The 13,317-nt window shown below is 31.5% G+C and overlaps 1 protein-coding gene across 1 annotated transcript; it reads left to right on the plus strand.

Moving 5' to 3' along the window:
- The first annotated feature begins 924 nt into the window (after positions 1-924).
- On the plus strand, positions 925-10,102 carry LOC132724112 (coadhesin-like). The gene is made up of 10 exons (XM_060708926.1): positions 925-1,015; positions 1,664-1,705; positions 2,349-2,428; positions 3,383-3,451; positions 3,979-4,102; positions 4,389-4,508; positions 4,729-4,899; positions 5,519-5,689; positions 7,592-7,762; positions 8,101-10,102. The coding sequence occupies exons 1-10, from the start codon at positions 1,000-1,002 to the stop codon at positions 8,505-8,507; spliced, it is 1,371 nt and encodes a 456-aa protein (XP_060564909.1). The 5' UTR covers positions 925-999; the 3' UTR covers positions 8,508-10,102.
- The last annotated feature ends 3,215 nt before the right edge of the window (positions 10,103-13,317 follow it).

Consider the following 13,317-nt stretch of genomic DNA (forward strand, 5'->3'; position numbering starts at 1 on the left):
GCTCTTCCTTAAAGTTAATCTGCGTACAGCTTACGCATGTTCACAATTTGAAAAGCTTTATACTAAAGAAGTAAAACTTAACAAATATGATTAATTTAACAATTGGAGGTTATGAACGCTAGACTGTTTTATCGTATCGGTTACATTTTTTTGTCTTCAGAACGTCGACGGATACATACGAGTATAACATCCTAGCATTCGATTGGTCACTGGAGCTACTACTATTTTTTCTTCCTCTTTGAATTGTCCATAAAAAACTTGCGCAGGGTACGAGGGTCAAAGGCTTTTCGATCCTTCACGAGGTAAGAGTTTAAGTTCTTTTTCATCTTTTCCTAATTACATTATTTACATGATACAAAAAAGATAATAAAAAATGTCACTCAACACTGTTGCCATATCTCGATTCTTGATATAGCAAACATGCCTTCAATAATTTTAACAATTATAGAAAAAAGAGATATGTTGAAATAGATATTTATTATTGGCATTTGGCTTCACCGCTGAATTGAAATTATGTGGTGCAATAATTATGTGACATTAATAAATGGTTACTTTCAAAGAAGATTAAATTTAATAAAATGTACCCAGAAAAGCCGGTTAGGTTTATCGACAACCGAGATGTGACAACAAATTGCTAAAATCGGCGTAAAAATCAATCGATAAAAACAATTTTTTAAGTGATTTGATATAATTTTAAAATAAGAATATCAAAGAGCAAATCTTTTATTTCAAAGAAACAGTTATGGCTATATTTTTAATTCTTTAATGAATTAAGCATTGCATAGTTTTCTAATTGCCTTAGTTATCGACGGTGATCTTGTATTCATTTGAACTAGTTATTCTTTGAAAGATGAGTGCTAACTGATTATAATGTGCAGTCCAAATAATGATGAACATTAACATTCAAAAATACTTATTTCAAGCAGTATACTCCAACATTCAGGATAATACATTTGTTATTTTTCCACATTCCGACATTGATGTGAGGGACTTACCACAATGATGCTTTACAAAGGTAATCTTTAAAAGACTACAATCTTAATTTCTGATTTCACGACTTTCTTCCGGATAAACATTTTATACAGTACACAATTTATTGAAGTTTTTTGTATTGAAAAATCAAAATAGAAATATAATACTACCATCAGTAAAATGTCTGATCTGACTGCAAGGACTTGCATACTGACCTGGCTTTGTATTGCTGTTCATATCTCCAAGCAGGTAAAGAGATTAAGCTTCAAAACATCAAAATAAATATTCTTTTGTATGAAATACTTTTGTTAATCATTAAACCAAAGTTATGATGTTAACTTACTCATAATAAGTGAATATATCCTCGTGGTTCATTAAAAGTTTGTTTGTTAACCTTAGTAATCATATATATTTTCTTATTGTGTCATTTGTCTTTATGTATGTTAGTGTTTGTGTGGTTGTAAATAAATGTGAGTCACCACATAGACAAACACTCTCTTAAAAGGAAATTGTGAAATTTTATTAAATTATATATCTTTTCATAATGAAATTATCAAATGTACCTTTTATCTACATGTATTAAATATAAGAACTTATTTCCAGTAACATAAAATTACATCTAATAACATTCATTTATCCAACATATGAATATCATTATAAATGATAATAGTATTAAATTCTCTTTTTTTAGGATTAATGCTTCTTCTATTGGTTGCTGTCCCTGGAAATGTCGGTTTGTACAATTATTTAATTAGTGTTTCTTAATCGTAAAATAATCCAAACTACAGTTTATTTCGTTTATTGTTGCCTGTTTACTAACAAATGTTAGTAATGCAAACAAATACCCCTGTGCTTATATTTTGATGTGGTATTATTTGCGTTATACAAACGTAGCGTAAAAGCGCGCTAAATGTCAGCGCATCAATGAAATAATAGTTTTTTTTTTTGAAAACAGTTCTAAACAGAATATATTATTCGTGTTGCTTCATTACTTTATTTATTGAACTCGTTGAAAAAAATAAAATGTTCCCAAGAGGCTCGCATGAAATAATTTTATTCAAAATGTATTAAACCTATACTCATTCAATATCTTCTTTGAATTGCATTATCTTAAATGATAAGAAAAAAGAAAACAAGATTTAAATCAATTGCCTCAAATAATATAAAAAAAATTAAATTAAATAAAGGGTACAAAAAGTTAAAATATCCCAAATTCTTGCTTTTTATAATAAATACTTAAACAAAAGCGGACTCGTTAATAAAAGAATATATCTAAATGATATTATTTGTGTAATAACATGATACTTGATTCAATTTTAAATGTTTATATTTAAAATGATCCAATTTATTTAAAATGATGCAATTATATTTTACAGCTTCCCTGTTTTGTTATTCGTGTAGCAACGTTGAAAGTATGGACCATTGTAAAACTGTTAAAACATGCGAAAGTGGAGAGGTATGTTTTTAAATAACTTATTCATGGGTACTTTACACTTACAACTATAAAACGGTAATTATTTGTAATTCGTTCGTGGGACACATAAATTAAGTTAAAATGGTATCGTGTTGGCGTTATCAGATAATACTTGTAAGCGGAAAGGCGAGTAGCAAATATCGCTCTTGTCCCGGCGAACAATGAAGTTTGACGGACTCGACCGGGAAGTTATAAAGCAAAAAAAAAAACCCACAAAAACACAGACATTCACAAAGTACCTGCAGCTTTACTTCCCCTGATCAGAATTACACACAAATACAAGCGTGACGTGACCGGTGCGAAGAGCTTGTCATGATACAAACACGTCATTCCAAACGTTACTTAGACTATACCAATCTCACGCAGTGATCTCCCCTTAATTCTTCGGCTCTGCCAAGGAAGGTAATCACTGTGAGGAGTTTGAGACTATACATCAATAACATGACTTCATTACCAAGAATATGCGTTATCTTTATTAATGTCACACAATATTCTTCTATTATTTCAAAGGATAAATACATACATATTTTTCAATATGTACAATATTGATTAACGAATCATGTATAGTTTGGATATCACGTGTATTAAAAGCAAGGAACGTGCTACGCCATTCCAAAAATAGTTACACTCAAATAACCTTTGTTTAACATAAGTGTGACATCATGGCTCGTCAGATCATGATTAGTAGCAAGTAGACTAGTTATTCCATTGTTTTCCTCTGAGTTTCGTTCAATATTAATTTTATTTTCAATGCAAGCAATTAAGAATTATCTTAAAATTCCTTCAACCGTGTGTAATATTATCGTTGAATTTGATAAAAAGAGTTAGCTCTTTAAAAACCGATGTCAAATCGAGGAAGACAACTTCAAGCCAAGTGATAGGAGGTTCTAGCAGAGTTGCCTTCAAATGAATGTTAAATGTTTTTGTTTCTTACAGACGTGTTTCACACGCTTAGAGAAGAAAGGAGATTCTGTTTCATTCACAATGGGATGTACACGAAATGAGGTACCATTGAAATTTGTACATCAGTTCTTTTTGATATCTTAAGTAATTCAAAGAAAGAAATATAATGAGTAGTTACAAAAATGAAAGGTATGCTATGATGTAGTGGTCGGATAAATGGAAGTTGATTGTGAGAAACATGGGCAATGGTGTTGGTAGAAAACTCTACCGAAAACCGTTATTAAGTAATGAGAGTAATTATCATGTTTTGTCATTGAATGTTTAAAGCTCAAAAGCCCTACAACAATTCGTTACTAACAACAAGAATAAATATCAGTTTGTTATATATATATCAGTTACAAACGTTTTATTTTAATGCCAAGAAATTTCTGTGTAACTGATCATCATTCTGCATTAAGGTCTTACCTTAAAGACAAGACTTCAATTGCATCTTTCGTATGGAAGTGTCCTTTGAATTTAAGACATCGTTGCCTTAGAACTAGTAATGGGAGCAATAGAGCAAAGAACTTGCGTGTTAATATTACTTTTGGTATATGGCAAATTGTTATTAATTATGCATTTCATTACAGAATTGCGGTAACATACCAGTGTACAATAACGTGTCAAAGTTGAGCAACGGTCAACAAATACAGGAATGTTACGAATGTTGCGGTGTTGGTCGGTGTAACAATGACTTGTGCAAATACAAAACACGTAAGTTGAATCTGTACATCATTTAAACTGAAAGTAAACAGCAACAAACGTTTCTAATTCAATTCTTTTTTTATATGTAACTTTCATTTTTTATTAAATAAAAATGTAATACTGTCGGTAGTACAATATCCTGACTTGTACACAAAATTAAGATTAAAAAGGGCATCAAATCTACATGGCTTAGATTTAAATTTACAAATTGTTCTCTTAAAATGGTCTATTTCTGTATTTTATATACCTGTTTGCATACTTACTAACTTACCTTTTTACTTGGTCGTCAAATAAGCGCCCCCTTGCAGTGACATTGAAGATAATTGTCCATTCTGGAACGAGGCCTTCAACATATGTGAAGAGATTCATAGAGCTAAGCTAATTTGTCGTAAATTCTGCAAACTGTGTGATCTAGGTAATTATTTTTATGCCTTATCCATATTTATATAAATACTAATATATCTTTAAAGGCATAGCCTTTACTATATAATGTATAAATTTATTGTAATTGTTATAAATTACACACGTCACCAGTATGCGTCCGATTTGATAAATAAAGAGACAATGTACATGTACTTCAAACAAAGTGCGATCGTTTTTGTGACTCATTTACACGCTTGTTACAATTATTCAAGTTGATGGAAACTGGGCAGTTTGGTCGTCGTGGTCATCATGTGACGTTACATGCGGTGATGGAAAACACACACGCATTCGAACATGCACAAACCCTGCACCCGCATATCAAGGGCTAGATTGTAAAGGGAGCAGCTCGGACACTAAACCTTGTACTGGACCGCTGTGTCCAGGTAAAAACTTTATGGCTTTTATGTTCAGGTAAACAATATCAGTTAACTGATTATTTGTATTTCAAGTTTTGACCACATTGAGAAAATTTTGTGAATATGAAATTAAATACACCCAACAAATGATGATTTATTGATTTAAACATTATGCAATTAATTCAGAAAAACATACATAATGAGAAATATACATACATTTCAATTAGAAATATAATGTCTTGCACTAGCAAAATGATGCCTTGCTTCTACAAATTTCCAGGTAACAGTCGTAATTTTTTTGTATAATTGATATAGTTCCATTTATATATTTATGTTTGGTCTGAGCAGCACAAATGTGAGCGTACAATGTGGTATTAGCAAGAAATTTAAAAAATATGTGAGCCGCGTCACGACAAAACCAACATAATGGGTTTGCGACCAGCATGGATCCAGACCAGCCTGCGCATCCGCGCAGTCTGATCAGGATCCTTCTGTTCGCCTACAAACCCTATAACAAGTAGAGAAACTTATAGCGAACAGAATGGTTCCTGATCAGACTGCGCGGATTGGTTTTGTCGTGACGCGGCTCATACGTTGTCTGCTGCATACTTTGTTCTTGTAAAACGTTAAAATGATCCCATTTCAGTTCATGGAGGTTGGGAGGGATGGTCAAGTTGGGAGTCGTGCCCCGTAACCTGCGATATAGGTATACAGAAGAGACACCGAAAATGTACTAACCCGTCTCCTCTACGACATGGCAACCATTGCTTTGGTGAATCCATGGATGTCAAACTATGCAAGCAAAAACCATGTGATGGTATGTACATCTTGATAATAAACATAATGTTTAAACATCCCTTTTGTTATTAATTGCATGTAGATAAAAGTACGTATATAACGTCATTATTTGTGTTTTGTACATGATTACTTAAATAATTTGCGATTTCATTGGCATACCGTATTTCTATGGTAATTTTATGACATTAGGATGATGTTAAAAAGCAAATTCCATACTAATTATTGTGGTGACAGATCAATGGTCTTAGATAGACGTCATGCAGGTCAGCATGTATTTATCCTAAATTCTCTCTATCTATCTCTCCCTCTCTCTCCCTCTCTCGCTCTCTGACAATCAACCATAATAGCATATAAAGTCACCAGAAGCTAAGAATCGGATTTCTCAGTTTGGTTTTAAGTCACACTGACACCTCTAAAGCTTAAAAGGTCATTAACATATATAGTATCGGATGATACAGGATAAAAATGATTAAAAAGAAATAAGAATTACTTTAAATTGAATATGCTCATTGGAAGATGAACAAATGTTTTGATCTCATGTAAATAATGTGTAACTCGTAGGGATAAAGTACGTTAAACACCGATAAATACTCTTGATGGCTTTCTCATTTATCTTAACTAGTCGACATTTTATCCATTTCATTATAAACGGTTATCCCTCCAACCGTTCTAATTTTTATTACACTCCATCTGCATACAAATTCTTTCGTTTATAATTTGACTTAATCAATACTTTACCACTCCTTTCCCCTTTTGCTGCCTATTTTTGTGCAACTGCTATCTGAGGTTTTTGGGGGTTGTAATTCGAAAACGAGGCTCTCCTTTCATGAGCTTTAGCAATATTTTGGCTTCTATCGAAACATCACAATTTCAGTCAAATCACTACATTGCACAAAATAGGCAATACAAATATCAATATGTCCTTAACTAATACCTAAATTAGCCATAATGTGACGAGAATTCCTTTTAGATTATTAGTTAGAATTATTTTAACAGGTAAAATGGCCATATCTAAACAGTTGCTTTAAAATATTATGCACTATTATGTAATATTGCAAACAACCGTTTATATTTCGGTCATTCAACCTGTCAGAAATATCTGTAACGAATTTATCATACAGCAAACTTCCTTGTTATTAAAAGAAAACTATATTAACGTCACAATAATCCAATGATAATAAACGTTTAAAATGTTCAGTATGAAAAATATTATCTAAGCTGTATCTGAGAACATTTGCGCTCCTTATACAAGTACATCCATATACACATATTTGTATGCATATGTAAGGCGAAAATGCAGTCAGTCAACACCATTGTCGGTTTGACTCTATAAAAGTCAAATATTGCCTTTTGTGTGGTTATCTATTACGACTAGATTAAAGCTTAAATTAATGTCAAAATATTAAACTCTTCCGTTATATGTTCACGTTTTACGACAACATGTGTGTATATATAAATTTATGTTTGAACTACTTTTTTCTTCATTCACTCTTCTTGATACTTTTATTCTTTTTAATTGATTAATTATTTGTCTTTCATCATATTAGCACCAGGAAGGAGGAATCGTAGAACACATGAAAGTGATATATTGTAGATACATTAATGCATTTGTAAGAAATGGCTAATTTGTGTGTAAGTATGCATATGGTTTCGTCAGGTATATGCAATAGGATTGATATGAAAATATTACAAACAGTAATCATAATATTCATATCTACTTGTGCATTGTAAATAAGGGGAAAGTCAAGGATGTATTTGATTGGTGATATCTTTTACGTACTATTTGCAGTAAGCAGTATTTAAAAGAAGTTGTGTTCCATCATAAGGAATTGTTTATCATGCAGGAATGGTTACTAATGTGTGAAAACATCTTAAAGACTATAAAATAATTGATACATATTAATGTGTATTTCTATTATAGACCCTAACGGAGGTTGGTCAATATGGAACACATGGAACAGCTGTAGCGTTTCTTGTGGAGGGGGAGTAAGAATCAGGTCAAGGTCATGCACAAATCCAAAACCAGGAATACATGGAAGATCGTGTGTTGGTGATCCTGTGCAACAAGACACCTGCAACAATACTGACTGTCGTAAGTTACTTCTTGTTTCAACTCATGAGCATTATCTCTTATCACATACATTAATCATGTGTCATATTTGAACATATTTAATTTATTATTTTCATTCAAATTGAACATTTGATTGAACATGCTGAATATTTCTCTGTTTTTAACTTTGCGCAAATTTAAGCCAAATATCTTTTTCTTATTGGTAGACACTTTAAGAGTTATATACTTTATTCACATTATATTTGTTTTTTGTCATTTCTTAAAGTAAACAAGCATGTTGACATAATTGTAAGATAAACGTTATATCAATCAATTAGTACAATTACAACAATCATTTGAAATAGCTGTGCATCTTTCAGCTGATGACGCAAGTGTTGCCTTTAATGCCTACAATGTAACTGACCGCAGTCCAGCGAAAGGGCAAACTATGATTTTTGCTGACGTTCTGATTAATGAAGGAAGAGCATATAACAATACCATTGGTGTCTTTACTGCACCGAAAGATGGAATATATACCTTTTTCGCACAGATGTGTTATTGCCCGAGTATTAACATTCATTTTGATATAGTAGCAGGAACACAAGTTTTCGCAACAGCATATGGATATAATTACAGAGGTTATGACTGTTCATCGGCACAGGCGATTGTACAGGCTAAAAAAGGTGACGAAGTATTTGTCAAATGGAACACATGGTCATATTCTTCAAACATCGTTGCCCAAAGTGTCTTTTACAGAAATTCTTTCTCTGGAAAATATAATCCGTAATTGTTACAATAAATGTACTGATTTTCTTATGATCTGATAAACATAATAAAAATCACAAAGTTAATTAACTTTTAATTTATTAGTGATTTTAATATATTACTTTCCATTGTTATTCATGCTAAGCGACATTCTTCTTTCGTTAGATTAGAATAAAATTGTTCTTACAACTCAAAATTGACCATTCTTTCTGCATTTACATGTATTTATCTCATATTTTACTCTCATGTGTGACGTTTGGAAAGTGACCAATCTTTTTTTCCTGTAATTTATACCTATTTTGATGAGCAGTGATGTTAATTAAAATTCCTAAATAACTCTAATCACAGTCCGATTTATTATTTGCTGATGTTCTTGGTTCCAATAAAATATTAACTACAAATGACTTAGAAGCGTTTTTTTTTCTTTCGTTTCAATTGTTAACATTCATGTTAGAATTAATTCGAATGTTTTGTCTTTATAATTGGCATAAACGTAACGTTTATCAGTTTGTTAGCTCTTATCTATAGTGATATGTAGTGTGTTTTTGAAACTTTAATTTGAAGATTTATACAAGTTGTGTAAAATTATGAAATTGACAATGAAAAAACAACGACAACAACAAAGTAATATGTTGTTCTTGTTTACAAGTCGGTTAGTCTACACAATGTGTAAAACAAAGACAAACCAATAACAGACATGCAATGATATATGCGATTGTATTAGGGTAACTACCTATTTGTGTTGAATCGACAAAATTATACTGAATCATCATATATATCAATTTTATACAAATTATATTTGTTGTGTCAAACTTATTAACCGTTTTGAGGTCGTGGAATTTTCAAAAAGAATTATGATATTAGATTTCGGATATATTGAAGTTTACTCTGTATTTTGATTTCATTTCGAACTGGAATTAAATAACATTTTGTATTTTGTATATTGATATATAAAATTGCATTCTTTTATTCTACAAGATGAAGATATGACATGGAGAATAAGTCAAAGAAAAATGTAACTGCAATTCTAATTTTTAGAATTTTTGTTTCATTTATATTTTGTCTGTATATATTATGCTCCTGTAACAGTTTTCATTTGAATTCAATAACAAAATATTTCTTGTTTCGTTATCGTAACATGTTTTGTTTGTTAACGTGACAAAAATGACAAAGTGTTACCATTCATTAAATCATTTAATAACCGCAACGTAATTAACAAAAACTCACATGGTGCATAAACTGAAAAATAACGATACAATATAAGCAAAAGTCACATTTTTAAACCAAACCGTATGCAGGATTAAAATGTATGTTTGAGTGTTTTTGTAATGCATGTCTATAAATAAAGATTATCAACGTGAACGAAAAAACTTTGATTCAATCTAAAGATTACTTAGGCACTGGTTGTCTTATGTTGTTTTTTTAAGATACAAATAAACAAGCTTTAGAGTTGGAATTCTTTTCCTTGAAACACAATAATGGTATACTTGGCAGCAAAGTTTGGATTTTTAAGCAATAGTAGCAAAATTTATAATCATTTTAATATAGAATGCAAATTTATGTATGTAAGTTGATGATTATACACATAACATGCACTTGTAAAGTTCATTTTATTGACCCGTGTGAGATATATTGTTGAATTATGTTAAATGTATTAATATTCCGCTTAATAAAGATGATAACTATCAATTGATCTTTTGTCATTGGTTTGATTTACATTCTGCAAATATGTAAAAATGGTTAAAAAGAATGGTAACATAAAATCAATGCATTCCAAAACGTAACAAACAGCCAGTGGATTAAAAATGTTAAGGACAAAAAACTTCATCTACAGGTACAGTCTGTTGTTACAAATATGAATGTCAATTGACAGTAATTAGACTTTTTTGATGTAATAGCGACGTGCAGTCAAGGAATAAAATGCATTAATATTAGTTTGTCATTTGTACGTATTGTTTTACTAGTATGTCGCATAAAAGTTTGCTGCTGCACAAGTTTGTTTTACTGTTCTATGATAAAACAAAATAAAACATAAAAATACCATTCTTAATGTAATTCTAATGACCTTGTCAAAGAATTCAAATGCAATTAGATTTGATGGTGCAGTTTCATTGATTAATGTAATGGAGAAATAAAACAGGTTTCTTTATCTATGAAATGATTCGTTACGATTTGCCACAACGAGGTCCAATAAGTAATGATTTACAATATATTTTCAGATTTTTTTCAGTAGGTGGCACGTCAATAAAATAGCTCATTTGGTTGTCAATCAGTCGCCTACCAAGACCCTTTTCTTATTTGCTGCTCCCTATCTTGGTGCTATATTTCAAATATTTAACTTCTAGGTATCGTAGTTCACCAAAAAATAGTAGTTTGCTTTAATAATTTTTATTATCAAATTAACACCCAGGACAGGGTCAATATTGACCAACGGGACATGATTAATTCCAGTTATTTTGTGTTCCTCAAAGTGATGCCACATGCCAAATATCTAGTCTCTGGACACTATATTTTCACACACTAAGTCTCAGATTTGTTTTTCCTTTATATGTCTCTATAAATCAAGTGACCCTTAGGACAATACGGGGTAGCTTCATATCAGTTTTTGTAAATGTCAATAGGGCAATACTTCATGCCAAATGTCTAGCTCCAGACATTGTAATTTCACACAGTGAAACTTGTGCTTTCCTATATTATTAGTCTATTTAAATCAAGTTATCCCGCAGGGATTGGGCAATTCTGACCCCAGGAATCTCAAATCTGTGTTCTGCATATTGTTCCTTTTTAAGTAATATTTCTGCCACAAAATTAATGTCTTTCTATCGGTTTAAAAGAGGCAGAGCGGACATGACATTTTGAAATTCAAACAAATATCTGGAAACAAAGTGATCCCTCGGAAGCATTAATCACAAAAAAAATCCTGAATATTGCAGATTCGGTTTTTGAGTCTGAGTGTACAAATTTTTCTTGTACCGATAAAGATCAAAACTGCGCTTTGCATATCGTCTGTAATATTTTGCATTTCTGCCAAGTACATCTTAAGTAATGGATTTAATAGTGGAATTGTTTGGGATTATATGTAAACCTGTTTTTTGATAAGAAAAATGTCAAATATACAAAAGATAGAGATGGTACAGCATAGTGTTGTTGGATGTGTCACCAGCGACTTTTCACTTCACAGAAGTATTAAAAACATGTTAAGTCAAATTCAGTGCCATGAATTTCTAACAAATTCATTTTTGTATTACTTTTACTTCTCCTGTACATCTCTTCTATTGTTTTCTTGCCATGACGCACACCTGCACAAATGCTCGAAAGGTTGTTCTTCAATAAAGATGGATAGATGATTGAATGGATGGATAAATTAACCGGTATTTTAAAAATCATCATCCTTAACAAGTATATATCGCTTTTAAAATTAAATAATTACGTTATTTCAAAACATATAACACCAAGATCATCGCAAAGACTGTGCATTATACGCCCGAAATTTGTTTGAGTATTCAAAAATATTTTTTCAAATTAAGCGCATGACAGGCCTAGCGAAAGAAATGACAAATGATGAGGAGCAATTAATTCTATTTACTGAATACTTTATAGTAATTATTTCAAAATGTTGTTCAGGTCGGAAAAATGCAATAATGTATCAAATGATTATGCAGGTGCTTTACTGCTCATAGGTCGAATGGTTCCACTAGCTGTTCACCTTTTTACTTGAAGTATCCATGTTGTATTCAATTAGCTCCTACAGGAACGTAGCCGTTGGGTTGTGCTATTATTTTTAACCCCCAGTACTTACAGAACACACGATATATATTCATGGCTGAACGGCGATTCCAAGCATTTTTGGAAATACTAATACTTGTTGAATATGTTGTTGTTCCCTTGTGTCATACAGCAGAAAATGCCTAAATGTTACAGCTTATGACAATGTTTTGTACCGTAAGTTCATATTTTGTTTTCCTTCTTGTTTCAAAAGGATAAGTTCCGTCAACTAAGAGGAGCACAGTATATATCATTTCCTTAGAAAGAAATACAAAGTGTACGATTCATTTACGTAAGTATTCACTTGAAAACATCAATCACATTTTATTCACTCATTGCATCATTCATAATAATGACAAGATGTATTTATGTAACATATTATTTCTTAACAAAGTACATAGCAAATCAAATACAGAACAATCGCAATTAATACATAATAATTCGGTTAGCAATCTATTGAATAAAAGCTTTTAGAATTTATGTAGCCTGAACATAAAATAAACAGAGTTAACATGTTCCCCACCTAAGGGTAGTTTTACACCAAGCAAACAATTGTGCTATTTCAAAAAAATGAGGTATGAATCTGGACTTCCAGTGCAAAATTTTGATCAGAGATCTTTACGTGCCAGTTACAATACATTCATTAAAGAAATACATGTATAATGAAATATCTCCTGTGTATGTGCCAACAGAAATACATTTGTATACTTGTTATCACAATTTCAAAGCCATAAAATGTTACAAATACAAAATCATTACAGGATATGGTCTGTTACAGTCCAGTCATCAATCAACGTGCGTGGTCAATTCACTAATGACATTTTATAACCTGTAACAGACTATTTTTGGCTTTGGCCTCCAAGTGTGACCTTGACCATTAAGGTAGCGGTCTAGGTGTTGCGCATGACATGTCGTCTTATTATTGTTTACATTTGTGCCAAGTTATCTTAAAATCCCTTGATTGATGAAAAAGCTAAATTACCCACACAAAATATATAGAACAGACCATGTTAAGCTTTGGCACTCAAGCGTGACCTTGACATTGAAGGGAGGAGCTGACTGTTGCA

Source organism: Ruditapes philippinarum, unplaced genomic scaffold (assembly GCF_026571515.1).
Source record: "Ruditapes philippinarum isolate M1 unplaced genomic scaffold, ASM2657151v2 ctg11711_1_1_1_1, whole genome shotgun sequence".
Lineage (NCBI taxonomy): Eukaryota > Metazoa > Mollusca > Bivalvia > Venerida > Veneridae > Ruditapes > Ruditapes philippinarum.